This window comes from Malania oleifera, chromosome 7 (genome assembly GCF_029873635.1).
Source record: "Malania oleifera isolate guangnan ecotype guangnan chromosome 7, ASM2987363v1, whole genome shotgun sequence".
NCBI classification, from domain to species: domain Eukaryota; kingdom Viridiplantae; phylum Streptophyta; class Magnoliopsida; order Santalales; family Ximeniaceae; genus Malania; species Malania oleifera.
Window position 1 is genome coordinate 101,260,483 of NC_080423.1, and position 26,647 is coordinate 101,287,129.

At 37.2% G+C, this 26,647-nt stretch overlaps 1 protein-coding gene across 1 annotated transcript in view; it reads right to left on the reverse strand.

Annotated features, from left to right (window-relative positions):
- Nucleotides 1–26,417, reverse strand: part of LOC131160062 (uncharacterized) — a 60,146-nt gene extending 33,729 nt beyond the window's left edge. The window contains exons 1-12 of the mRNA XM_058115377.1: nt 26,064–26,417; nt 25,882–25,966; nt 22,655–22,694; nt 22,298–22,546; nt 19,869–19,968; nt 19,713–19,787; nt 19,031–19,129; nt 16,830–16,946; nt 16,602–16,717; nt 16,338–16,437; nt 5,260–5,618; nt 4,523–4,853 (exon numbers count right to left, since the gene is read on the reverse strand). Of these exons, the coding sequence (XP_057971360.1) occupies nt 4,523–4,853; nt 5,260–5,618; nt 16,338–16,437; nt 16,602–16,717; nt 16,830–16,946; nt 19,031–19,129; nt 19,713–19,787; nt 19,869–19,968; nt 22,298–22,546; nt 22,655–22,694; nt 25,882–25,966; nt 26,064–26,195 (1,803 nt within the window). The 5' untranslated portion in view covers nt 26,196–26,417. The remainder of the gene's footprint in view (nt 1–4,522; nt 4,854–5,259; nt 5,619–16,337; nt 16,438–16,601; nt 16,718–16,829; nt 16,947–19,030; nt 19,130–19,712; nt 19,788–19,868; nt 19,969–22,297; nt 22,547–22,654; nt 22,695–25,881; nt 25,967–26,063) is intronic.
- Nucleotides 26,418–26,647: the final 230 nt, after the last annotated feature.

Genomic DNA, 26,647 nt, shown 5'->3' on the forward strand with positions numbered 1-26,647 from the left:
AGCAAAGCTTGTTCAGGGCATTATGCTTGCCTGTGATCGCTTATCTCGTGTGCTTAGGATGGGTTTCCATCATGTAAATACTAGTGTAGGGTTATTTTCCAGTATTTATTTCATTGTAAGTCAAATAAGGTAGTATGACTCCTCGGTCACTTTGATGTTTCCTAGTGCCAGAGTGAGAATAGCCCAAAAAGCTCTTTAGGGGAGGGTGAGTGTTCATCAGTCATTAAAACTCAACAGCAATTGTCAACGTGCTTAGCCTACTTGCCTCCCTCGCTAAGTACAACATGTCAATAGAGGATTTGTTAATGAATTACGTTTGCTTCAATGTTTACTGCTTGCTTGCCACGGCTTTCATGAATTGATTATTGTTTCCGCTGCTATCTAAATGAATGTTAATGAAAGTACTTCATGGATGAATGTTGGTAAACGATAGGCTAGCTAGTTAAGCAAGAGTGCTTTAGCTAGCGCCGCACGGCCCTTCACAACGGTGTGAAAATAGTCGGATCGTGACACCCGTGCATTTAATCTTTTTTTCTCAGAAGAATTAGAGGCCAATTAGTAATTGACTCGGAAAGTTTCTTCATAGTTAAAAGCAGAAAGTTGTTTGAAATTATGGTTCATGAATCATAATCTCCTTCTCCTCATCCTTGTTCATAAGAAGAAGAAGAAGAAGAAGAAGAAGAAGAAGATTCCTGTCTGAAACTATTAAAGAAACTTCAATCAAAGTGGAGAGGCTTGGATGCAGGCATGTTACATGTTAAATTTAAACAAGAAATTTTTATGCATGAATAATCATGAAGGGGAGCTTAGGCGCAACAACAAGGTTGTCGCTGTGTGACCTGGAGGTCATGGGTTCGAGGTGTAGAAACAACCTCTTGCAAAAATGCAAGGTAAGGCTGCGTACTATAGACCCATTGTGGTCCGCCCCTTCCCCGAACCCCGCATACGCGGAAGCTTTGTGCACTGGGCTGCCTTTTTTTTTTTTTTAATAATCATGTAAGAATAGAAGATAGAATCATTGAAAACAACCAAAAACTAGAAGTTACAAACACGCACCAATCCAACAAGAACAATCCATGGAACAAAGGTCGACCTAGTGGACCTATAGAATATAAGGAAGCAACAATCCAAGAGAGAGATCAAAACAGGGACATCTAAAATGAATAGGTAAATTCTCAGGGGCTTTACACCACTAGAAATTATTACACCCAAATTTACCTTCCCTCTGACAATCAAAGAAAGATTTTAAAAAAAAACACACACACACACACACAATTTAAAAAAAAAAAAATGATAAAAATGTAAGAATGTAAGATGCAGTAATAAAGAATAAAAAAAAAAAAAAAAAAGAACAGAGGTTACAAAAGTAAAAAGAGGAGGACAAAATAACCTCCTAAAACAAACCAAAAGAACAAAGTAAAAGACTAATGAAGTAAAGCCAACCTCTCTCTTTCCCTATCAACAGAAGGCACTGCTCTAAACCCACCAAAAGCAGAACACCAAAGCGAAAGAAAAAAATCTGTAGTATCAAGTGATCACACTGTTAAAACCTCACATGCATTAATATGCCAAATGACCTGCTTCACCCGTTTAATGACCACTTCACCCTTAACCATAACATATGTGAGAGACAATAGAAACAGCTTCCTTGAACCATTCCAAATCCATATTACCTCCCCATCAGTTTCAAGATGCCCAAATTTGTATTACCCCAATTACGGGTGTAATTGGTTCCCTTCGGTTCGGTTTTAGGCTAAACCCAAAATCAAACCAAGAAAATCAGTTTCTCAAATTAAAAACTGAAGCTGAACCGATGCTGTTGGTTTTTCCCAAAATGGTTAATGCAGTTATCCAGTTCGGTTCAGTGTTTAACTGAATGCCCAGATGCCAAGGGAAAACAAGGGCATAAAACTTTTACTTAATAAATATATACTGGCCAAGCCCAACATGAATGCTTTCCGTAAATTGCAAGCCAAGCCCACTAATGAGCAGGCCCACAGGCAAGGCTGGGATGAGCAATAAGGGCCTCCTCAGGCAGTGGCTTTTAAAGGAAACCCAAGGGCTGACATTTTCTTGAACTTCCGATGTGGGACAACCATCTCCCTAGTCCCAAGCATTCAGCGCTCTGTACTCTCCTCTCTCCCCGCTTCAACTTCACAATTCCCATTCCCACATCTGAAGATGAAATCTTCCTGGGTCTCCCTACAACTATATAAACGCCCTTCCCCACAGAAATTTGTCAACTGAAATGCATTTAAAACCACTATTTGGAAAGACACTAATATTTAGAATGTAATAAATTTAAAGCAAAAGATTTATTTAATATATATATATAACCAGAATGCAATAATTTTTATTTAATAAATATAAATATTTACAGAACTGGAAATAAATGGTAAAAAGAAGATAAAGTAGAATATTTAATATACAAAATTTAAATAACATATATATGTTTCAATTATCGTTTTTTTCTTTTTGGCTTATTTCTAAAACCAAAACCAAAACCAAAACCGCAAACTGAATTTAAAAAAATTAAATACCCAAACTGAAAACCGAAACCGAAAAACCAAACCAAAATGTGAAACTGTTCAGTTTCGTTGCAGTTCTCGGTTTTCCAGTAATTTTTGTACACCCCTAACCCAATTAGCTCTTAAAGAAACTTCAATCTAAATTGATCTAAAAGTGAGGAAATCCAAGAGCAAAGGGTCATGGGATTTTTGAAACCATTAAAGCACATCCACCATCCAGTCAGACACATTACAACTCAAAAGGAAAACCTTCAAATTCTTCGATCAACAATTTCCATAAGACAAGCAGAAGCCCTTCGGCCTGCTTCATTCGATCAGTCAAAGTTACTAAGGGCAAGGATTCCAACCGGGGGGCTGATTCAGAGGCAGCTAGGGTTTCCTGCTTGGACGAAGGATTGATGAAGATTAAATGGGTTTGGCCTGGGTCATTAATGATAACTTTAGACCTGGGCCAGTTGTTTGACAGCAATATAGCTCTTTTTACAACAGCTGATGGGCCTTTCTGTCAAGGAGGCCCAAATTCAGAATTATGATCCTACTTTGGGCTTGCTTAATGAGAAAGAAAACAATTCAGTTAAGGCTCAGTGGGGCCAACTGAATGTGCAGGCGCAAACTTCTATTCCTACTCAGGCCCTCAATCTGAATGAAGCCCATAGTCTCCTGTGAGGCGGCAGGATTCCATCTTCCTTCAGAGCAGAAACAAGCTGCGACTGCATTAGCATTCCACTCAACCTCAAACCAGACCCATGGTGATCAATAGGGAGAGGGGAGTAGTTGTTCCAATAACAGAAAAGAGGAGGAGGTGGTAATAGAAAGGTTGGTTTCAAAAGATTCAAATAATATTCTAGAGGGTGATTTTTTACTGTTCATAAGAAAATATGCTAGTGGGCAGGGTTCTGAGAATGAAATTGAAGGGATTCATCTAAGAATATTAATTCTTGGGAAAATGAAATTCAGGATTTTGTTATGGGCCTGGAAGGAATCCAAGATGGTAAGAGAGCTAATTCAGACAATCTGAGAGATCAAAAGGATTACATACAGGGAAAGGAAGTGGAAAAGGGTTTTCAAATGAGAAAACATCTTGAAGAAACTCAAGATTCTTCCAGTGAAATAATAAAAAGAAAATCCTTAAGAGAGATTCAAAAGGACGGTTAAGTATAGAGTAGAATCCAATTGGTGAGAGGGCTAGTACCTGCAAGGATAGTAAGAGATGAGCGAACTTGGGTAATAATAGTGCAGACAGTAGTGATTTTGATTGTGACAGTGCCTTGCAGCTTACTTTTGGATAAAATTCGGGATCGCCATGGTTATTTTTTCGACTCTTCTTATAATCGTCTCAAGGATTTATTTTATGAGCCGCCTACTCCTGTAGAAGGGTTAGATGGTATTAATATTTTTTAGGATGGTGTATCTAATGAAGAGGAAAAGGAAAAAGATGGAATTCTGCCTACTACAGCTGAAGAAATTTCTGTGAAGGACCTTCAAATTCAGAGTTTGTTGGATAACTTGGGCCTCAATTTGTCTGATCATCGAGGAAACGACGTTGGGCTTGATGGTGGTAAATCTAATATGAAGAAGGGTAAGAGGGAATTTTCTAATTCAAAGTGTTCAATGAACCATGATGGAAACAGTTTGAAGAAGGGATTTCTTCACTGATTTTAGTTATTGTTTTTTAGTTGGGTTTTTCTATCTTTTTCTTTTTGTTTCTTTATTTTGTTCTTTTTCTTTTTCTTTTTGAGGATTTAGTATCCTCCGCTGATTGTATATTCTCTCTCTTAATATCTTATTTTTTATCAAATAATAATAATAATAATAATAAGTAGTATTGAATAACTTAACTGCAACATTACTTCTCCTAGCATGCATCTTACGACCATATTACAAACCTTACCATGCTAGCATGAAAAACAATGTCAAGAACAGTGGAATTATACTAGCATGAGAATATCAGGCATCAAATTTTAAAAATTAAATTCGGGAAAACGGAAAAATACCGGTTCATTGCGACCACCTATAGACCTCATTAATATGTTTGATGTCCCATCATCCAGCAAAATACGAACTTGAACAGTGGCTGCAGAAGCAGCAGAAGCAGCTGCTGCTGCTGCTTGTGCTGCAGCTGCAGCAGCTTCTTTTGCCTTTCTTGATGAGCCTCCCTTAGGAATTATTGGAATTCTTGCAGGTAAAGCAGATTCCAACAGAGCAAATCTGTCACGACATGTGTCCCAAGCCAAAAGCCTTGCACTGCCTGAATCAACAATGGACCAGTCACTGACCTTGTAGATGGAGAAGAAAGGAATATCAGGCCACACAATTGCAAGAAACCTGCAACCAAATACTTCGCAAGTAAGCAATAATAATAATGAGAGCTGAGATTTTCCTTCCACCAATTTAAGTAAGCAACCCCATCAATCATTCTTAAACCACTCAATTCAAAAAGAAGTCAAAGTACAAGCTAAATATCCAGCTAAAATTTCTTAAATTTGCATGCAACACATACATAAAAACAAAGTTACTAAGATGAAGTAATAGTTGGCCACTAAGCATGAATTCCAACATATTAATTGTATAAGCCTGATCTACATGCATCAACTAAATAAAATATGCGAAGATATTAATGCAACTTCATGCCATTAATCAAAAATCACCAATTGAGAGGTTCAAATTAAAATATGGGAATTTCAAAAACAAACATCAACAAAGTACAATGAAAATGTCAAAGGTGACTTACTTTCCCGAGCTGCTTATGGAAAGAACTGAGTATGAATCATTCGGGACGGGTGTACTGATGTGCTTTTTGATCTGCTTGACATGTAATGGTTCAAATGAGTCTCCCCTGGACCTCCCCATTTCAGATAAAGAGCCATTACTTCCAAGAGATGGATTTGCTGAGCTAGACAACTGAAAACTCAGTAACTTCAGTTCCCTTTCAACTACATATACAGCTGAATGCTCTCTGTTTCCCGCTGGTGTTGGTAGGGCAGCTACAGCTGGAACAGACCTAGCATCAAACTCACTAACAATAACACCTATATTGCTTCCAGTAGCAACAAGATGTGGCTGTAAAGGATGTGCAACCATACAATAGACCTACAACAGCAACTAAAGAGGGTTGGAACTAGTATATTCAAGAAAACTGATAAACAAAAGTTCTCAGTAAACACATAAAAAGCAGATTCTGGGGACGTTATGAACCACATTCCATCAAAGAACCCCATTTTGTATTGGAATTTGATTATGTTGTTTCTAAACAAAATAAAAGGTACGCATTTATGCAGTCAATAACAAAGTACAATTATTTTTTCAGTTCAGATCAGGTCTTGAAGCAAGAACCTTAATTTCCCTGTTGGGCTAAGAGGTATTTGCACCCTCAATATTATTCTCAATGCAATTAGTTCATGTAAACACTAATGTTTTTTGTAAGTTCGATCAAAGCATTGCAATTTAAAAATTAAAATATTGGGAGTTTGTTGACCTGGCTCAAAAAGAAATCATATACCTTTTTTTACTGAATCCAAAACAACTTGTGTTAATTACTAGAATAGTATAATTTCAGTGTAAACATAAGCTTTTTTTTTACAACATTATATTTCCCAAACAACTTGCTTAATTGCTTTGTTTGAGATATGCATAAACTTCGTGTCTAATTTTAAGTGCAGGACTACAACAAAATACTTTACTAGCCTTTTATCCTTTGGCGCTCTTAGATGATTATACTCCACCTGTGTGGCCTTCCACGCACAGCTGGTCGCAAGCCCAAATAAAGGAGGAGGGTTGCATTAGGTAGTTGGTAGCCAGCATAAAAACTTGTCAAATTTTTGTGATATAAATCCTTACAAAATATTCATAGGTGCACCACCTACAAGTGATACGTTGCACTTATACCATCCAAGTGGAGCGAACTACAGACCGGGGGGGAGGCCAGGTTTCCCTAAATGGGATACGACTAAGAAGTTAGTACAGGAAAGTAGGGTCAGGTTAGCATCCTAGAATATAGGGATACTCACAGGAAAAAACATGGAGTTAGGTAATACTATGATAAAAAGAAAAATTAACATAATCTAGTTCCAAGAGATTAAGTGGGTGGGAAAGAAAGCTAGAGAAATTGAAAAATCAAGATTTAAACTTTGGTAGAATGGAAAAGAAAAACATAAGAATGGGGTGCGAACCAAGTGCAGATAAAGACCTTAAAAATAATGTAGTAGATGTTAAAAGAATAGGCGATAGGATCATAAAAATCAAGACACTTATAGGCCAAGAGATAATAAATGTCATTAGTGTACATGCTACCCAACCAAGCTTAATAGAAAACCGTAAAATACTATTTTGGGAAGATATGGATAATATTATACAAGGTATACCATAGCCTGAAAACATGTTCATAGGAATTTATTTAAAGGGCCACATAGGAAAGGAAATTAAAGGATATGAGAAGATACATGGAGGCCATAAGTATGGAGATAAAAATAGTCTAGTGGTGTGATTTTAGAGTTTGCCATGTCATATGATTTTGTTATAATAAATACCTACTTTGAGAAAAGAGAAGAAGACTTAATAACTTTCAAGAGTGGACAAAATAAAAGTCAAATAGATTTTTTCCTATGTAGGAGGAGAGATCATCTATCTTGTAAGGATTGTAAAGTAATCCTAGGTGAAAGCCTGACTTCACAGCATAGAGTGCTAGAATTAGATATTTGTACAAAAAAATAGAAGAAAAAGAGTAACATAAATCAGTGCAATAGGATTAGATAGTGGAATCTAAAGGGAGAGAATATAGTAAAATTCAAAGATAAAAAGATCAAGGATGGTCAATGGACAATAGGGAACAAGGTAGATACGGACACTCTATGGAATAAAATGGCTAGCAGTAGTAAAAAGATAGCAAAATAGATCTTAGGTGAATCCAAAGGAAGATTCTTGGGTGGCAAAAGAAGTTAGCGGTGGGACCAAGATGCCTAAGAAGCTATAGAGACAAAAAGAACCAATTATAAAACACTGAAAAACTGTAGAAATATAGAAAATTTTGAAAAAAGAAGAGGCAAAAAAGACCATTAGTGAAGCTTAAAATAGAGCTTATGATAATTAATATACTAGATTAGATACAAAAAAAGGGAAAGAGGAATATCTAAACTGTCTAGAGCTAGAAAAATAAAGTGCAAGGATTTAAGCAATGTAAAATGTATAAAATATTAGAATGATAATGACTTTGTCAAAGAAGAAAACATAAAAGAGAGGTGGCGATGATACTTCAATAATATGTTTTAACAAAAAACCAGTTGAAAGCCTAAACCTGCAAGTAACTCATGAGGAAAAGACTAAAGAATTGTGATTTATTCGCAAAATTAGAGTCACTGAAGTTAAGATGGTTTTAGAAAAGATGAAAAGTGGGAAATTTATACGACCAAATAACATATCTACTGAAGCTAGGAAGTGTCTAGGGGATAAAGGAAGTATATAACTAACTAATCTATTTAACACTATTATAGAAACCAAGAAACTGCAGGAGAAATGTTGGAAAAGCACGTTAACATCTATATACAAAAAGAAAGGTGGTATTCAAAACTATAATAACTATTGCGCAATTGAACTTTTGAGTCATATATGAAATTGTGGGAAGTCATATATGAAATTGGGGAAAGGGTAATTGAATAAGAACAGAAACGAGGGTCTCAGAAAACCAATTTGGTTTTATGCATGGGAGATCGATACCAAAAGCCATCTATCTTCTAAGAAGGTCAATAGAAAAGTTCAAGGAAAAGAAGGAGTTACATATGGTCTTTATTGACTTAAAAAAAAGCCTATGATAGAGTACCAAGGGAAGTGCATTGGTGGGTCCATTAATAGAAAGGAGTTTTTAACAGGTATACTAATGTCCTTCAGGATATGTATGATAGAGTAACGACTAGTGTTATTAGTAATACTACAAGTGGAGATTCCAGAGAATTTCCAATCACAATATGTGTACACCAAGGTTCTACTTTGAGCCCTTATCTCTACTTGCTTTAGTGATTGATGAACTCACAAGGAATACCCAAGATGAGATCCCTTGGTGTATGTTGTTCCCAGATAATATTGTTCTAATTGATGAAATAAGGAGTGGAGTTGAACACATGCTAGGATCTATTATGCAGGTTTTAAGATAAGTAGAAAGAAAATGGATAATACGAAATGTAATTGCATTAGAGGCATATTGAAGATAGGACTAAACTTGATAATCAAGAAATCAACAACACTAGCAGTTTCCAATATCTACGATCTATTATGCTACCTGGAAGGAGAAATTGAAGAGGATATAGTACATAGAGTTAAAGCAAGTTGGGTAAAATGGAGGAGTGTCTCAAAAGAAATATTTGATCGTAGGATACCGTTAAAATTAAAAGGAAAATTCTATAGGATAGTAATAAGACTAATCATGCTATATGAATCAAAATGTTGGGTGACCAAGAAACAACATTTCAAAAAGCAAAAGTCACCGAAATGCAAATACTAAGATGGATGAGTACAACAACAACAAAAAAACCAAGCCTTAGTCCCACTAAGTGGGGTCGGCTATATGAATCTTTTTTCGCCAATTTATGTGATCATGGATCATTTCTTTTGATACATTCAAGAATATTAAATCCTTACTCACTATCTCCTCCCAAGTTATTTTAGGTCTAAACCTACCCCTTCTACTGCCCACCACAGTAACTAAGTCACTCTTCCTCATAGGTGCACTATAAGGCCTACGTTGCAAGTGTCCATACCATTTGAGTCGTCCCTCCCTTATCTTATCTTCTATAGGAGCTACACCTAACTTACCACGAATATGTTCATTCCTTAATTTATCTTTCAATGTTATACCACTCATCCATCTACGCATTCTCATCTCGGCAACTTTTACTTTTTGGATATTATGCTTCTTCGCTGCCCAACATTCCGATCCATATAGCATAGCTGGTCTTATAGCTGTCCTATAAAACTTCCCTTTCAATTTTAAGGGTATTCTACGATCACATAGCACACTTGAAGCACTTCTCCATTTTACCTAACCAGCTTTAACTCTATGCATTACATCATCTTCAATTTCTCCTTCAGCTAGCATAATAGATCCAAGGTATCGAAATCTACAAGTGCTATTTATTTCTTCATCATCAAGTTTAACTTTGTCTCCAATATTCCTCCTATCATTACCAAAATTACATTTCATATATTATGTTTATTTCTACTTATCCTAAAGCCTCTAGATTCCAAAGCTTCTCTCCATAATTCTAACTTAGCCTCTACTCCATCCCTAGTTTCGTCAATTAATACAATATCATCTGCAAACAACATACACCATGGGAATTAATACAATATCATCTCCTTTGTCTTGAGATTTCTAAATCTACCTCTCGTTTGTTTTTGCATTGTTCATTCTCCTAGAGGATTTGGAACAGACTGGTTTATTGGGGAGAGATGTGTTTGTTCTAGATCGATGGAGGATATGTTGGCCGTTTCTTCTTCAAGGTTCGAAAAAAGCAAAAACAAATCAGCTCTTTGGAGATGTGGGTTGTATGTTGTGCTGTGTGGTGTTTGGATGGAAAGGAACACCGTATTTCCAATGGAAAAAAAATTCTTGGTCTTCGTTTTGGGTTAAAATTCAATATTTGGCTTTATTATGGGTTGTTGCCACTAGTTGTCTCAAGGGAATGTCTTCTGAGTTCTGAGGTTGTTCAACATGATTGGTTAGCTATTTTTTTTTTAGCAAAAAAGACTTTATTAAAAGGGCATCAAAAGAATACCAACCTAGATTACACAAAGTCATCCCTCATATAGGATGTCACAAAAATCTAAAAAACCGCAATAGTCCACTGCTCTTTACTAGTCTTAAGCAGCTTGAAAGGGTTTTTGAATACTCTCTTGTTTCTTTCTTCCCAAGCACACCAAAAAATTGCAAAAGGGATGAGAGAGAGCCTTTTTCTTCTCCTTCGTTGCCGAAATCCCTTTCCATGCCCAAAGTTCCCCCACCCACTGAGTCGATAGTAACCCACCTTTATCCAATCATTTATGGAGCCATATTCCAAAGGTTCCTTGTCCAAAGACAATGAAAGAGGATATGCACAACTGATTTTGTATCAGCCATTCAAAGGAGCACCTATGGAAGACAATCAGCACCTTTTTTTCTGCAAATTATCCAGGGTTAAGATTTTACCGTTAAGGAATGAACATATTCATGGTAAGTTAGGTGTAGCTCCTATAGAAGATAAGATAAGGAAGGGACGACTCAAATGGTATGGATACTTGCAACATAGGCCACATAGTGCACCTATGAAGAAGAATGACTTAGTTACTATGGAGGGCAGTAGAAGGGGTAGGGGTAGACCTAAAATAACTTGAGAGGAGATAGTAAGTAAGGATTTAATATCCTTGAATTTATCAAAAGAAATGGTCCATGATCGCATAAATTGGCGGAAAAGGATTCATATAACCAACCCCACCTAGTGGGACTAAGGCTTGGTTTTGTTGTTGTTGTTGTTGATGTTGCCTCCCAAGCAAGAAAAGCTACCAATGTAGAGGTAGCCTTAATCCAAATATGGGTCCAAGGCCGGTTGCTACAATTTGTTTCCATTGGTAAAAACTTCCCATAAATTCCACTTTGGTTGATTGGTAATGTTTTGGTGTTGAAAGTTGTAGACAAGGCTATAAAAATTAAAAAGATGGTGGATTTCCCAATCTTGCACGTTCCTACAAGAGGAAATGTTCCAAAAGATCCCTTACTCTGAAATTTGAAGGTGATGAGTGATGAGTGATGAGAGCTTCCTTATCGCAGGCCAAGCAAGAAATAAAGCACTTAGGGCCTCCTGGTCATGCCACACATCATGCAAAAAGTAAATGTTGTCCCTATTCCCCACTTGAAAGCTGATAAAATGGAAGAAGCCATCCCAGCTTTTCCTAATAAATTTCCATACCCATACACCATATGGTTCTTTGCCAGTTTGAGTAATCCATTTGTTATGCTCTAACCCATTTTCGGAGGTGATAATATCCCGCCAAAGATGGTCTTTCTCTTTCATAAATCTCCACAACAATTTTTAGAGAAGTGCTTTATCAAAAATGTGAAGGGATTTTAGTCCAAACCTCCAGCGCGAATGGATTGTTTGACCATGCCCCATTTGACAAGGTTGAATTTGAATTCTACTCCCACACTTCCCCATAAGAACCTTCTCTAAATTCTTTCCAGCCTCTTGGCAACTAAAGTTGAAAGAGATAAAAGAGACATGAAAAAGACGGGAAGCTTTGTCAACTTACTTCTAATAAGCGTAAGTATATCACCTTTAGACAAGAAGTTCCTTCTCCATCCTCCCAATCTTTTTTCAAATTTTCCAATAATGAGGCCCATCACTCCTTGATCTCTAAATTTGGCTCTAAGAGGGAGCCCAAGATAATTGATGGGGAAAGATCCCAACTTGCAAACTAGAAGGCTAACAAGGAAAGGAACTTTTTCCAAGATTTACTTTCAAGCCTAAGATGGCCTCAAACCTTGCTAAAATGCATCATAGATTGAGAATATGGAGGGGGTCACCTTCACAGAAGATAATAGTATCATCCGCAAACAAAGATATGACACTTGGATCTTCCATTCTTGCCCACTCTAAGACCATTAATGAGCCCTCTTTCAATAGCTTTCTTCAGCATGAAGTTTAACACTCCCCTTGTCCCAAACCTCTTAAGGAGCAAAAAAAATCAGAAGGGAAGCCATTTATAAGCAGTGAGAAGCTTGGGCATTGATGCATTGAGTGATCCAACGGCACCAACCTTCCCACTAAGCCCATTTTCCTTGGAGATAAAAGAGAAAATTCCAATTGATGAGATCAAAGGCTTTCTCCATGTCAATTTTGCACACCGCACCACTTTTTCCTTCCTTTTGATAAGAATCGACAACTTCATTAGCAATAAGGGCAGCATCCATGATCTATCTTTCAGCCACAAAGGCATGATGGAAGTGCCCAATAACTTCTGAAATGGCTCTTTTGCTCCTCGTAGCAAGACCACTTTGCGGTTGAAGAGCTCAAAGATCTAAAGTTGACTATGCCTACCACAGGTCTCCATTCTTCGAGCTCGAAGTAAAAAACTTTACAAATCAGACAAATGCTCTTTGTGATTTCCTCTTCCTCTACTAGGGTGCACTCCCTAATATCAATACTAGAGATGGTGCTCAATCTGGGATGCGCATTCGTTGTCTAATGGAAGAATCTAGTATGATCCCCCTCTTTTAGCCATAAGGCTCTAAATTTTTGTCTCCCAAAAATCTTTTCAAGGCAAACAACCTTGGTCAATTCTTTCCTCAATGACACTCCTTTGGCCTTTTCATCTGCACTAAGCCCTCGTTCCAGCTCCTATTCATCAAGATCCATGATACCGTTAAGGATAGAATTCTTTTTTGCTTGGACATCTCCAAAGGTGTTTTTAATCCACACCTTTGGCTTTTCTTTCAACCACTTCAATTTTGATGCTAGCACAAAGCTAGATTTCCCCTTTATCTAAAGCAAAGACTACCAAAGTTCAATGAGATCCCCAAAACCATCATGCTTTAGCCCCATGTTCTTAAAACGAAAAGGGACCAGCCCCCATTTAACTCCTCCTGTGTCAATAAGAATGGGAAACTAGTCCAAGATAATCCTAGGAAGGATTCTATGGCATGTCTTAGGGAAGTGAGTTTCCAAATCTGCCGAAAGTAAGAATCTGTCGATCCTTGAGAAAAGAAGGTGGCTCTCTAGAATTGGACCAAGTGAAGGTGCCACCCATGAGCAGAAGATCAATGAGAGCAGTCACATTGATGAAATCCAAAAATTCTCTCATGCATCTGTTCTCTAACCCACCTCCAATTCTTTTCATAAAATCCCCATATTAAAATCTCCTCCAGTAATCCAAGGTGCATCCCACCTACTTCTAATCTCCAAAACCTCAGTCCTGAAAAGAAGTTGAGAGGGTCCTTTGCCTAGGCCATCGACCAAAAGTTGTTTTCAAGATTTTTAAACAAACATGAAACCAAGTAAAAGTTAATGGAATGATACTACAGCTCCACAACATTGAGATTTCACGAGATAAGGATACCCCCTGCACTACCCTCTACACCAAGGGAGATCCAACCACAAGTCTCCCTTCTCCATAGGTCCCTTAATAAGAACAGATCCGCTGTCACCACTTTGGTTTCTCATAAGCAAACAATATTGCCTCTCCAATCCTTGAGAAAGGACTTGATAAGAATCCTTTTGGAATAGTCATTGAACCCCCTCACATTCCAAGAAATGATTTTCCTTAGCATGGCTTAACTAACCAACCATAGCTGCTACTTGCTTCCACCATAACTGAGCATCCTCTTATTTTGTCACAATTCACCGAACATTCCAAGTGTTTAAGCTTCCCACTGGTATCCAATTTTTTGTTGCTGCCCAAAGGTTTTTACGAGTTGGATTGTACCTCCTCTCTCCTTAAATTTCTTCGAACAATCTCATAGCCCTATATTCAAAGCCATCAAAGGACACACCATTGGCTTTGCAAACCAGCTTCACCTACCATAAGACCCAATCAGAAGCGTGCTCCTTAAAGTGGTGGTTTCTATGTCAGTCCAAACCAGTCAGCATTTCTAAGTTGTGATTATGCTCTACAGCCACTGGCTTGAGATTGAAACAGATAGGTTAAAAAAAAAAGGAAGAAGAAGAGATTGAAATGCAAAGCTTCAATGTGATTTTGGGGGGCTGAAACCAAGGCAAGATCATTGACAGCAGCCTGTGAGTTCGGGGGCTCTGTTTCCAGGTTGTCCTCTGCCACAGGAGATGCTGATAACCGGTGGGGGGGTTCTGCAAAGGGGTAGACTCCCCAAAACAGACCATCTTCTCTGCTCTCTTGGCCAGACCTTCATGGAGTTTGAAGGATCTGAAGGAGTTGGGCTGTATTGTCACGAACGTCTTTGGGGAGGGAGATCAAAGGAAAAACCCTCCAAGTTTAAGATGCTCAGGTCCACCCCAAAATCAGCAAAGGAAGAGAATTGTTTGGGCCTGGCAGTCTTTTGCCCTGCCCCCCTGCGATCCTTGCAATGGGTCATTACTCGATATCAGCTTTATGGACTTGCCACAATGCGGGTAAGAACAGACTTGAGTGGACTTAATCGATGGAACAGGATCTTCAGTAAAGGCTGGTACCTTCTTCTCCATGAACAATGGTCCTGAGCACGGAGGTCTTGAAAGCACTTGACAGACAAGATCAGCTGCTGCACTAAAAATTTTCATACAGCCCTTTGAATCATGACCCTCTGGAAAAACCAGGTTTCTCCATCCCCCACAATTGGTTACCAAAAGAAATCAGCCATGCTTATTTGAGTTCAGTTGCAGCAATAGTGACTCCTCATTGTTCCTCCCACGAAACCAAGAAGAGGTCTTGAGGTTATCTCTTCTCGTCACCCAGAAGTCCTACCAGACAAGAGGGAACCAGGCAAACTCCTCAACCCCCAGAAAAATGGAGGTTCGTCTGCTTCTGTGGTATTCTGTGAGCCTGATGATGTTGGTGCTTTCACCTTCTATGACCCGATCGGAAGGACTCTCTCGACCATCACCGCTCATTTTGCGAAATACATTGATAGAGCTGCAGGAAAGGAGTCTGCACAGTGAGCAGTAAGGGGGTTTAGGGTTAAAGCGAGAAGAGGAGAGGGGGAGAGGAGAGGGAGAAAGGAGAGGGGAGGTTGAAGGGAGTTGCAGGTTGGAGAAAGAAAGAGAGGAAGGAGATTTAGGGTTCACAGCGGGAGGAGGAAATGGCAGAGGATGAAGACAGGGGTTGAAGGGAGTTGCAGGTTTAGGTTAGTCGATGAGAGTGAATCTGCCATATTTGCACTTGCAAAAGTGACACAAAAGGAGTGTCATCATCACGAGAGGCCATGTCACGAGGAGACTCATTGTTGCAAAAGGAGAGTCATCATCATGAGGAGAGCCCCCAAACCTTGGTTAGCTGTTTTGTATTTGGATTAACTTTATAGCTTTTCTAATTTTTTTATAGGAGGAATTGTTCTTTTTCTTTTTCTTTTATAATAAAAGAGACTATAAGATAGGGAATAAAGAAGGTACAATGTGCAGGGACAAGGAGTCCACCAAAAAACAGAAAAGAAAGAAAGAAAAATAAAAAACACAAAAAGCGGAAGATCACACCATGAAACTAGATATAATTAACCAATAAAACCCCTATTCAGAGCCTTTCCATCATTATAAATTTATAATATTATTATCTCCTGTCTTATACATTCATTCTCTACTTATAATATTCTTCTTTTTCAGTTTAAAAAAATGTGGCAGTGAAAACATGAATAAGAGTATGTTCTCAAACATTTTAAAAACTCACATTTTTAAGTATTTCATGAAGTCTAGAAGTTTATATATTTATTGATGCCACTTCCATGAGTGTGGGAGTATAAAGATTGAGCCAAGAATAATGAACAGCATTGGGTAAATGAAATATCCTAGTAAAAGGAAAAGGTTTTATAAAAAAACAAAAAAAAACAAAAAAACAAAACAAAACAAAAACAAAAAGGTAGGAAAATGAAAAAGAAACCTGTATGAATTCTATGAAAAAAAAAATTTGTACTCTTTGAGCTATTTATGCTGTTAGCATGTTTCAACTATCCAAATTATGCATTGGTAACCTGTCATTTTACAGTACTACTTATAAATGGCTAAAACTTGACAGCAACAGGTTCAAAACTCAGAGTTTTCCTTCCATGAATCACCAAGGTAACTTTATAGAACCTTCTAGTTAAAGCTCCCATTAGAATCAACAAAAGCTCAAGGAATAGCTACATACCCTAAGTTTCTTGTTAGGTGCAAGTACTTGTGGAGGGACCAGCGAGGAGAGTTCACACAGTGGTCTCGTAAGAGCAGAATAAGTGGGGTGTTCAATAGCCCTGCCAAACATTAACACAACATTCTGATGTCACATAATACTACAATTTTCATCCATCTATCCCCATCTAAAAATTTGGAGTTGCCTACTAAGAGTCAGAGAATAACTGAATAATAAATTTTAAATGAATATTGCAACAAAAAAGAAGCAGTGCAGCACACATACCAAATATGGGAATCTTTAACACAAGTTAAAATATCAAGGTTAGGAGCTCGAGGGTGGCACCAAGATGCCACACTATGACATGCCAGCTTTGGAACAGGTTTAATACGCCGCAACTCCTGAGTAAGAAAAATATAAAATAGAAGAGTGAAAAAGAGAAAGCGAAACCACCCATGAAAAGATTTCCTTTCATCAACTCAAATCAAGAAGTATCTGAGGTGAGTATCGCACCTTGAAAGAGATCGTATCCCAGATAGCTAAAGTCTTATCTGCACCTATTGTAATAAGCTGCGGTGCACCACCAATCACTCTAGAAAGCTCAACAGCAACCACCCCACCATCATGTGCCTTTAGTTACAGATTAGAAAGTAAATTAATGTTTAGTAGTTCAATTAAAAAAATCAACCATACTGCATAGTGCATGTAACAAGGAAACAGAACCAATACTGGATTACAGACCACACTCAGGGATACATATACACACCACAACTAAAAAGGAAAGAACATGCATAAAGCTCTTAAATGTCATGTTCACATAACCTGAAAAGAAAATTGAAGACAAAAAGAGGGAAAAATTAGAAAAAAGGTGGATAAAAAATACTCCTTAGAAAATAAAGAACTAAAAGGGCAAAAAAAAAATCAAAACAGCACTGCCACTAGTCATGCTGTAAATCCGAAAATGATAACCCTCTGAAACAACCAGCAGAAAAAGACCATAATGAAGCCAAATCCTGAACCCTATTCCCCCAAGCCCCAAAAAAAAAAGTGTATCATTTTTGTTTTTGAAGCACCAAACACATCTTCTTTCCTGTGAATATACATGCATTATGCTCCAAAGAAATCCCCCATAAAACAGGGTCGGGAGTGGTGTAAGGAAAAAAAACACCACCACAATGCTGAACCATCTCTACTCCCACATCAAGAAAAGAGATGGACAAAAGATCCTCCAATGACTTGGGACACACCCAGTGCTCTCAAAAAATATAATAAATAAATTACTCCACACCCTCCATGAGAAAAGAGCAACGAAGAAACAAGTGAGAAACAGATAATGAGCTGTCAACACACAAGCAATAAACATCTGGGGGCAAAGCCTTAAAAGGCCCCGTGCTCTGACTACTACCCAAATAAAAAGCCTTAATCTTATAAGGAACTTTGACCTTCCAAATAATACAATAAAGTGGAAAAGAGATGTTTATGTGTCAAATACTCAAAAAATTATCTGCAAGGAATAAGGATACACCCCTGAAGAATCAAGGACCCACAACCAATAGTCCAGAAGGACAACTACCCCCAAATGAATGTGAAAAGGATGCAAGCTCCAACATATCATTACGAGCCCTACAAAAATGAGAGTTCCAAGAGAAATCATCCCAAATCAAATAGGAGGACGAGGAAATGGGTTCATTGTGCAAAGAGGACAGCCTGAGCAAGGGAAAAGAGATGCAAAATGAAGAAACACCCATCCAAATGTCTTTCTAAAACTGAATGCAGAACCCATTACCAAAATAAATCTAGTACAGGGAGCAGAAATAGGATATATCTGCAAAATACACTTCCAAGAGCTTTTTAGAGAACATCTTAACCCTACATTAGCATCCAACCAATTTCCCTGCAAGCCAAATTTACTTTAACAATTTACTTTTAATAACTTTGTGCCAAAGGGAAGAGTCATCAAAAGGAAAACACCAAAGCCATTTACCCATTAAAGCAATGTTTTCTGACACCAATCTACAAAGTCCCAAACCACCACCACCCCTCCTTTTTAGACCTACAAACTAACTACCAATTCACCAAATGAGCCCTTTTCTCCCCCATTCCAGCCACAAGAGTCTTCCATGACCCAATATTTCTAGCAACCCACACAGGAAATCTAAACAAAAAATTGAGAGGAATACTAGAGAGACAAGCTTCACTAAGAGTGATATGCCCCCTAAAAATAGAATAAGTCATATTTCCGCCCATCCACACTTAGAGACCTTCTCCACCACAGAATTCCAAAACCCACCCAACCTATGATTGCCGCCAAAAAGCACACCTAAATAAGTAAGAGGCCACTGTAGAATACAACAACCAACTCAAGAGGACAACTTCAAAGATCTAGCGCCACTCACATTAATACAAGCTAAACTAGATGTCCTAGGCAACCCAATGACGAAGGTGTTGGATTCCCAGGAGCATCTCTTGTACGAAAAAAGAGATCGTTCATGGGGTTGGGATAGTATTTTTAATAGCTTAAATAACCGTAAGTGACATCCATGTTAGACACCCACAAATGCACCGAGAACCTTATAAACATGTAAACGCATCGGAAGAGCCAGAATGGTAAAAGAAATCACAAATTCATATGAATAACTATTAAGATCAACGGGATCACTGTTCAGAATTTTGAAGTAGCTCAACCAGTGAAGAAAAGAAAGGATAATGTGTACCTTCAAGCTCAGCTTGGGTACAAGTTCTCGTGAATCTTGACCATGGTCTGCACTCCATAATACAAGTAGACCATCACCACCACCCGAAACCAGAAGTGCCTGGGAATAAATCAAAATTTTATATAAGAAACTTCTAATGTTGCATAACAGCATTAAAAATTTAAAAATCCATAATAAATACATGCATATTTGTGTGTGTGTGCATGTACGTGCGTGCGTGCATATATTTGTTTGTTTATTATGCATATATGCATATACAAGCCAAGTGAAATGCTTTTGTTTGAGTGAAACGAATTAGATAATGATAAAATGATAAAAATCTTCTTCTTCGCTTGACATAGGTATCGCCCCATTACTGATATCTTAAGCCTTTATGGCCAAGGGGCAGTTTACTCAGTATCGATCTTCTGCTTTTCAGAAAGTCATGGTTTCACACTTCATTGCCCCTATATACCATCCGTTTGTCTACCTCTTTACATGCAATGAAGCTGCAGTCTGACACACACATTGTTTTTAAGAACATTTGGACAGTGCAATCCCATGGGGTTTGAAGCATGGGAAGTGCAGTCTCATTATCAATGACCAATTGTCAACGAAGGTAAATTTCAAACTCATTGGTAAAATTCTAGCAGCAAGTTTTTTTTTACATGTGACACAAATTCCATTCAGGGTGAGGGAATACCTCGCCAGAAGAAGCCATGAAGGTCATCAGACAAGAAATTGATCCTTTATGACCTCCGGTGTATCTTCGAACAAGCTGCAAAGAATTGAGCAGTCTCAACTACAGATAATGGAAATAATAATAGTTAATAGGTAAACAACAGGATCAATTCCAAACCTTCCATGTTATCATTGAAAGAACTCTAATCACACCATCTGAACCACCAAAGGCAACAAGAGGACCATCACCTGCAGCAGATCTAGAGAGGAACTCCAAACTGCAACAGAAAATCACTGTTTTAGCAACTTGCATGATAAATATCCTTCGGAAAGAATATTAGTCAATTAGGCATTTCATAAATGGCAGGAAGAGGAAATTTTATCCTAACCTACATAAAAACTACTAGATTGAGCTACTCGGGAAATGGAGAGTAGTTGGTCCAATGCATTCCAAACAAATTATAGTTCAAAAATAACAGATAAATTTTAAAAACTATTAGTTGAGGAACAAAATTGCAATATTGTCCACTTACAAGCATAACAAGAATAGTGAACCTCGGAATCAAGCTATGTACCACAGAATGCATATACTTCTAAAGGCAGCTGCCCCACACCGCATCTGATATGGATACATTCTCATTCTACAGTTTCAGATACATATCCAGCATGTAAAGTAAAAATTTTTAACATGCTTTAGATACATGTCAAACACATGTTGAAATTAAAAAAAAAAGCCTTTTAACATGTAAATTAGAAATAACTTTATAAACAAATGCATTAAAAGAGAGTAATATAGAATTTTTAGCACACTTATATGATTTAACAATAGTAGTGAACCCATGAGTCCAGCTATGTAATGCATATACTCCTAAAAACAGCCATATCCCCACGCCATATCTGATACAGATACATACTCACTCTACACTTTCAGATACATATCCAAATAAAATTTTTATACATGCTTTAGATACATGTTAAACACATGTTGAAGATTAAAAACACATTTAAACATATAAATTAATAAATTTATAAATATATGCATAAAATAGAATAATATAGAACTTTTAGCATACTTATATGCTTAACAAAATCATTAAACGATTTGTGGTAAACTTTTTTATGTATAGGATAATGAAATATTTAACAAAATAATGGCATTGATATAACAAAAATATGTTTACTGATTACTCTTCCTGTATCATCTCCTAGTTGGTCAAGTATTGTCTAACTGCTGCACTTGTATTGTATCATAGCATCCATATCCTATCACACCCATAGCCACATCCATATACATGATTCATAGTAGAGAACCAACAGAATCTACTGTTGAAACGGAAACCATTTATTAAACTTTCCCCACAGCCAAACAAATAGAAACCCAACATGAAGAAAACTAATAGTTCTTCTTTTTCATAATAAAGAAAGATTTTAACAAGACACGTAGACGTAGGTAAAAAAATACACAAGACAAAGGATAAGAATTCCACCCAGACAACAAATTAAAAATTTAAAATATCAAAGCTGCTAACTGATCTTGTTAAATATGAGTATCCCAAATTCATCCCCAAAGTGAGGAATATGAGTCAAAGGAATTCCTAATATGATGACCACTGTACTGCGAAGAAAAACACCACATTCCAAAGCAAATTAAGAGAGAGAATTATCCAAAATCCCTAAGGATCTCATATTCCTCTCCAACTAAATGCACCACAACATGACAAATAAAGCATAATCTCATGAAATCCTAAGGTTTTTCCTTCACCCAAAGCAGCGCAATAGCTGAAAGCACTATAATGCAATTTTGTGACAATAGGAGAATTCCAAGATGTAAGCCCTTCACGGTTCAAACAGACAATATGTTGTGTCAAACTTATCACCAGCCCTAAAATACAACCCCCAACCCATGCCCAGCCCACCCCCCCCCCCCCCACTCCCCACCCCATCTCCAGAAAAAAAAGAATTATTCAATCAAAACCTTAAAGACTTTTCTATTAAACAAAAGGGGATTAAAAAAAATAAAGAAGTAATGTTACATCAATATATGTTGACTAATGTTCTCTCGAAACAACAAAAAGAAAATTCGTTGGTGCAATTCAATAAGGAACCTCTTAAAAAATAAAAAAATTTGTGCGAAGCATTAGCATACTAGGTTTTACATCATCGTCAATTATCTGGATGACTGGATCTGTCAACACCTTTCCTTATAATTTAAAACTAATTTCTAGCAATATTCATCTGAACTGAAAAGCATCTAGAACTCAATTGCATCCGACTCAATATGCAAGAACGCTTGATGGAAGCACAGCTAACATCTAACAAGAAAATGTACATAAGAATATCAAAGCTGGAAAGAAGCTTGGAAGAACACACAAACATCAAGAAGACATCAACACCAAGCTATCAAAAAAAATTTTGAAATATTCAAGGAAATTTAAGACATCAAAATCATGTTTAGAGATCTAGGAGACGAGATATTTATAGATCCAGGATGATATTGGAGATGCTGATGAAGATATCAACGAACTGATTGCCAACTTAAGCAAATTGTATGCAAATACTTATGGAGGAAAATAAATGTTCTAGTTTTAAATGTTTAATAACACTTGCCAAAGAAGGGACTTATTATCGAGGTCTTGCTTTGGTACATCACGGCCACGCATTGTCACCAAGTCCAAGAATATGGCTTTATTTTCACAACAGATAACAAGAAAATGCCTCCCTTTTGTTGATGGAGCAGGAGAACTAAATGCTGAAGTGACATGATTGCCAGCTGATGGTGCCTCGGCAGCTGCAGAGCGGTTACACCAATGTTGCCAAAAGCGTACATCATCATCATAAAAGTTGACCTGCTTAACACTTGAGGAACAACAAGCCTCCACATCAAACTTGAGTTTCAAGGAAAGAAGGCACAGAATCTAGAGGGGTCAAAAATAATACAAACGGGCAAATACCAATATCCATTACCTCCCCCCTCGCATGGCCTCCGTAGGTTTTCCTTTAGGCTCTACCAACCATGTATGAACAAGACAAAAGTAGAAGTTGTATCAGTATATAATTTATTAACAACAAATAAACAAAAATCATAGTCATACAAGTGTGTCAAAAAGATGGCCTAAAACCATGGTCTTGGTTCAACCAGGTTGAACCAGAATCAGTCATCTAGCTGGTCCAAGTGCTGCCTGTAAACCAAATTTGCAGTCAACCAGAGTCAAACAGCCCAGAACCGGGTGACTTGGCCTGAACCAGCCAGACCCCATTATCCAGACAGCTTAACCTGATCCCTCATTAAAAAAAGAGAATGAAAAAATGAAGCCAAACTGCAGGTTATAGAGCTCAAACCAAAGAGCGTCTTCACACTCAAGTACTTACTTACCACTGTGGCAACTCATGGCAGTTGTAAAATATATTGAAAAATAATATATATAAAAAATAAAATAAAAAAAGGTAGCCCGGTACACAAAGCTCCCGCGTATGTGGGGTCCAGGGAAGGGGCAAACCACAATGGGTGCTATATATATAGTGACTATACCCTTCATTCTTTTATTTTTAAAATAAATATTAATTGAATCCAACATTTATCTCACTATCCAATCTTAACAATAATAATATTTGTAAGAAAAAGCTCCAATTATTGTTAAATAATAGAAAAAGTGATACAACAGTTGTCTAAGCTTTGTTTTTACATGTTTCTAACTATAATTGGTCATTATAATTTCTAATGAAAGTCTTTGTAAAATACACACACAAATATCACCAGTTTGACAACCAATTTCACCCACCAGTCTAACTAGTCCAACCAACCCGACAGATTTACCAAGTCCAAGTTTAAAAGCACGCTAAAAACACAATTCTGTACCAGTCAAAAAAATCAGACTCATTAGTGGGCAGCCGTGGCACCAGCCTCACAAGTCCCTTCAGTGTGAGGTCTTGATATGGTCTGATGCATGCAGCCTTAGGGTTGCATGCCAAAAGGCAGTTTAACCAAGTTAAAGTTAACTTCAAACATTGGATTTGTTCTCTGAGTCTCTATCTATTTAAATATTTTTTTCATTTATAAACTGCATAAAGAAAATCAATTTGGTTTTGTGATTGGGAGATCTACTATAAAATCTATATATCTTTTAAGAAGATTAATGAAAAAGTTTAGGAAAAAGACGAAGGATATGCATATGGCATAAACAGATGTCAATAAGGATATGTACGATAGAGTAATGACTAGTGTGAAGACTATAGGTGGAGAGACTAGAGAATTTTCAATCACAATAGGTGTATATCAAGGATCTATTTTGAGCCCTTACCTTTTTGCTTTAGTGATGGATCAACTAATTGGGAGTATCCAAAATAAGGTTCCATGGTGTATGTTATTTGCAAATGATATTGTATTGATTGATAAAACTAGGGGTGGAGTAGAGGCTAAGTTAGAATTATGACAAGAAACTTTACAATCTAGAGGCTTTAGGATAAGTAGAAATAAAACAAAATATATGAAATGTAATTTCAATAATAGTAGGAGGAATATTGGAGACAAAGTTAAACTTGATGATGTAGAATAGCACTTATAGATTTTGATACCTTGGATCTATTATGTAAGTTGAAGGAGAAATTGAAAAGGATGGAATGCATAAAGTTACAGCAGGTGGGTAAAATGGAGAAGTACTTCAAGTGTGCTTTGTAATCATAGAATTCTCTTAAAATTAAAAGGAAAGTTTTATAGGACAGCTATAAGACCAGCTATGCTATATGGATCAGAATGTCGGGCAACTAAGAAACAACAGATCCAAAAAGTGAAAGTTGTCGAGATGAGAATGCTTAGACGGATGAATTGTATAACATTGAAAGAAAAATTAAAAAATGAATATATTCGTATTAAGTTAGGCATAACTCCTGTAGAAGATAAGATAAGGGAAGGGTGACTCAGATGGTTCAGACACTTGCAAATTTGCAATGTAGGCCACATAGTGCAATAGTGAGGAAGAGCGAGTTAGCTATTGTGAGGGGTAGTAGAAGAGGTAGGGGTAGACCTAAAATAACTTGGGATGAGATAGTGAGTAAAGATTTAATAGCCCTGAATTTGTCGAAAGAATTGTCCAAGATCGCATAAAATGGCGGAAAATGATTCATGTAGCCGACCCCACCTAGTAAGATTTAAGGCCTGATTTTGTTGTTGTTGTTATTATAAACTACCTAAAAGATAAATATGATCTACAATTCTAGTGGAAAATTCAGGAAACTTGATATGACTGAATAAGGGTTAAACTACCCAAAGAATCTGTCATGTCTACAATTCCAATGGAAAAATCAGGAAAATTAATATGATTGAATAAAAAGGAAAAAAACAAGCACACGCACACACATAGAGAGCACTACGATTGTTCATCAAAATTCAACAAATTAGAATGAGGATAGGTTAAAATAACATAGAAATCCACTACCATAACCATGAAAAATAATGAACTTTTAAACGGATCATGACAAACAAATTGCATGTTCAATTAGAAGGTTACAAGTGCAAGAAAAAAGATTATCATTACCTCCTATTAATATATCGCAAATACATAGGCTCGTCATGTGACTTTGGAATCCTGTGTCGGAGATTCATTTTCTCACGAGTGACAAAAAATACTATGGAATCTACGTACATCCTAGCTTCACTAGGCACCACTTTAGAGGGAGGCTTGTGCATAGAGTTGGAGCCACACTTTTTTCGTGCGGCCAATTGCCCCCACTAAAATTTTGAAATTTCATAGCTATATACTCTATCCTTTCCAAAAAAGAGTGCATAGATATGCTATTAAAATAGGGCCATAAAAAAATTTAAACTAACCCTGAACTATTTCCAAATGATCATGAAACTATAAATATTGAGTTCAATTTATATAGCAAAGTTATCAGTCTAGTGCAAAGCATGCTCTTAAAGACAGTGGATTTCAATTTTTCTTTTAGGTTGTAATGGGGAAGAAGCACACTCAAGGCCAAAACAGATAGGAAACAAGCATACTTAAAGCCTTCCATATGGTACAACTGAGGATGAAACTTAAGATTTTATCAGTTATTCGCACTACAATCTCAGCTAATTTTATCGCCCCATACTAAGCACAATTGACTCATAGTGCCTCAAATTGATTTAAAAATATATATATCAAATGTTCAATTGTCTGCAAGTTCAACACGGCAAAAAGAAGCATTTCTACCTGATTCACCCTCGGCAAGCTTCTCCAACTTGGCACCAACCAAACGCCTCTCGTCAACACCACCAGCTTTTAGTTCATAGATCACCTGAATTGGAGAATAATCAGACACTGAGCAAATTGTAGACAGATGCGTAGATCAAAAAGGAGCTAGGGACAAAGTATTGAAGGAGAAAAAAAAAAACCTGGCGGTGCTCCCAATTCCACACGGAAACGTGATCGGATGCATCGGCCGTGACGAGCCATGGATGCGTGGGGTGCAACTGAATCTTCACGATTTTATCGTTCGTCGGACGAAAAGCTCTCAGGCGCAGCATTTCTTTTTCCCCTTTTCCGAAGAACTTGGTTGCCGGTGAACTGAAAGTCTATTTCTACAAAAAAATCATCTCATAGATGAAATCGGAGAGTATTTACGATTACAATTCATGGCAGTTGAGAGAGAGAGGGAGGTGGGGGAGGGAGAGAGAGTAGATCCAGAAAAATGAAAAATGAATCACAGACAATGAGAAAGAGGGAGCAGGACGACGACGAATGGGACTGCGCAGCAAGAGATTAACGCCTACCCTTAAACGACGTCGTTTAAGAAATTTAATCTTCATTTAATTTTTCTCTTTCCTTATTATTATATTCTTTTCTTTGCAAATCAAATGAAATATTTCTGTGAAATATGATCAAATAGTTACTTTTTCCCTGCAATATACATGTTGTATGGTATTATTTTAGTTTTATTTTTTTAACTCAGAGAAAAATATTACCTAAATTATAGTGT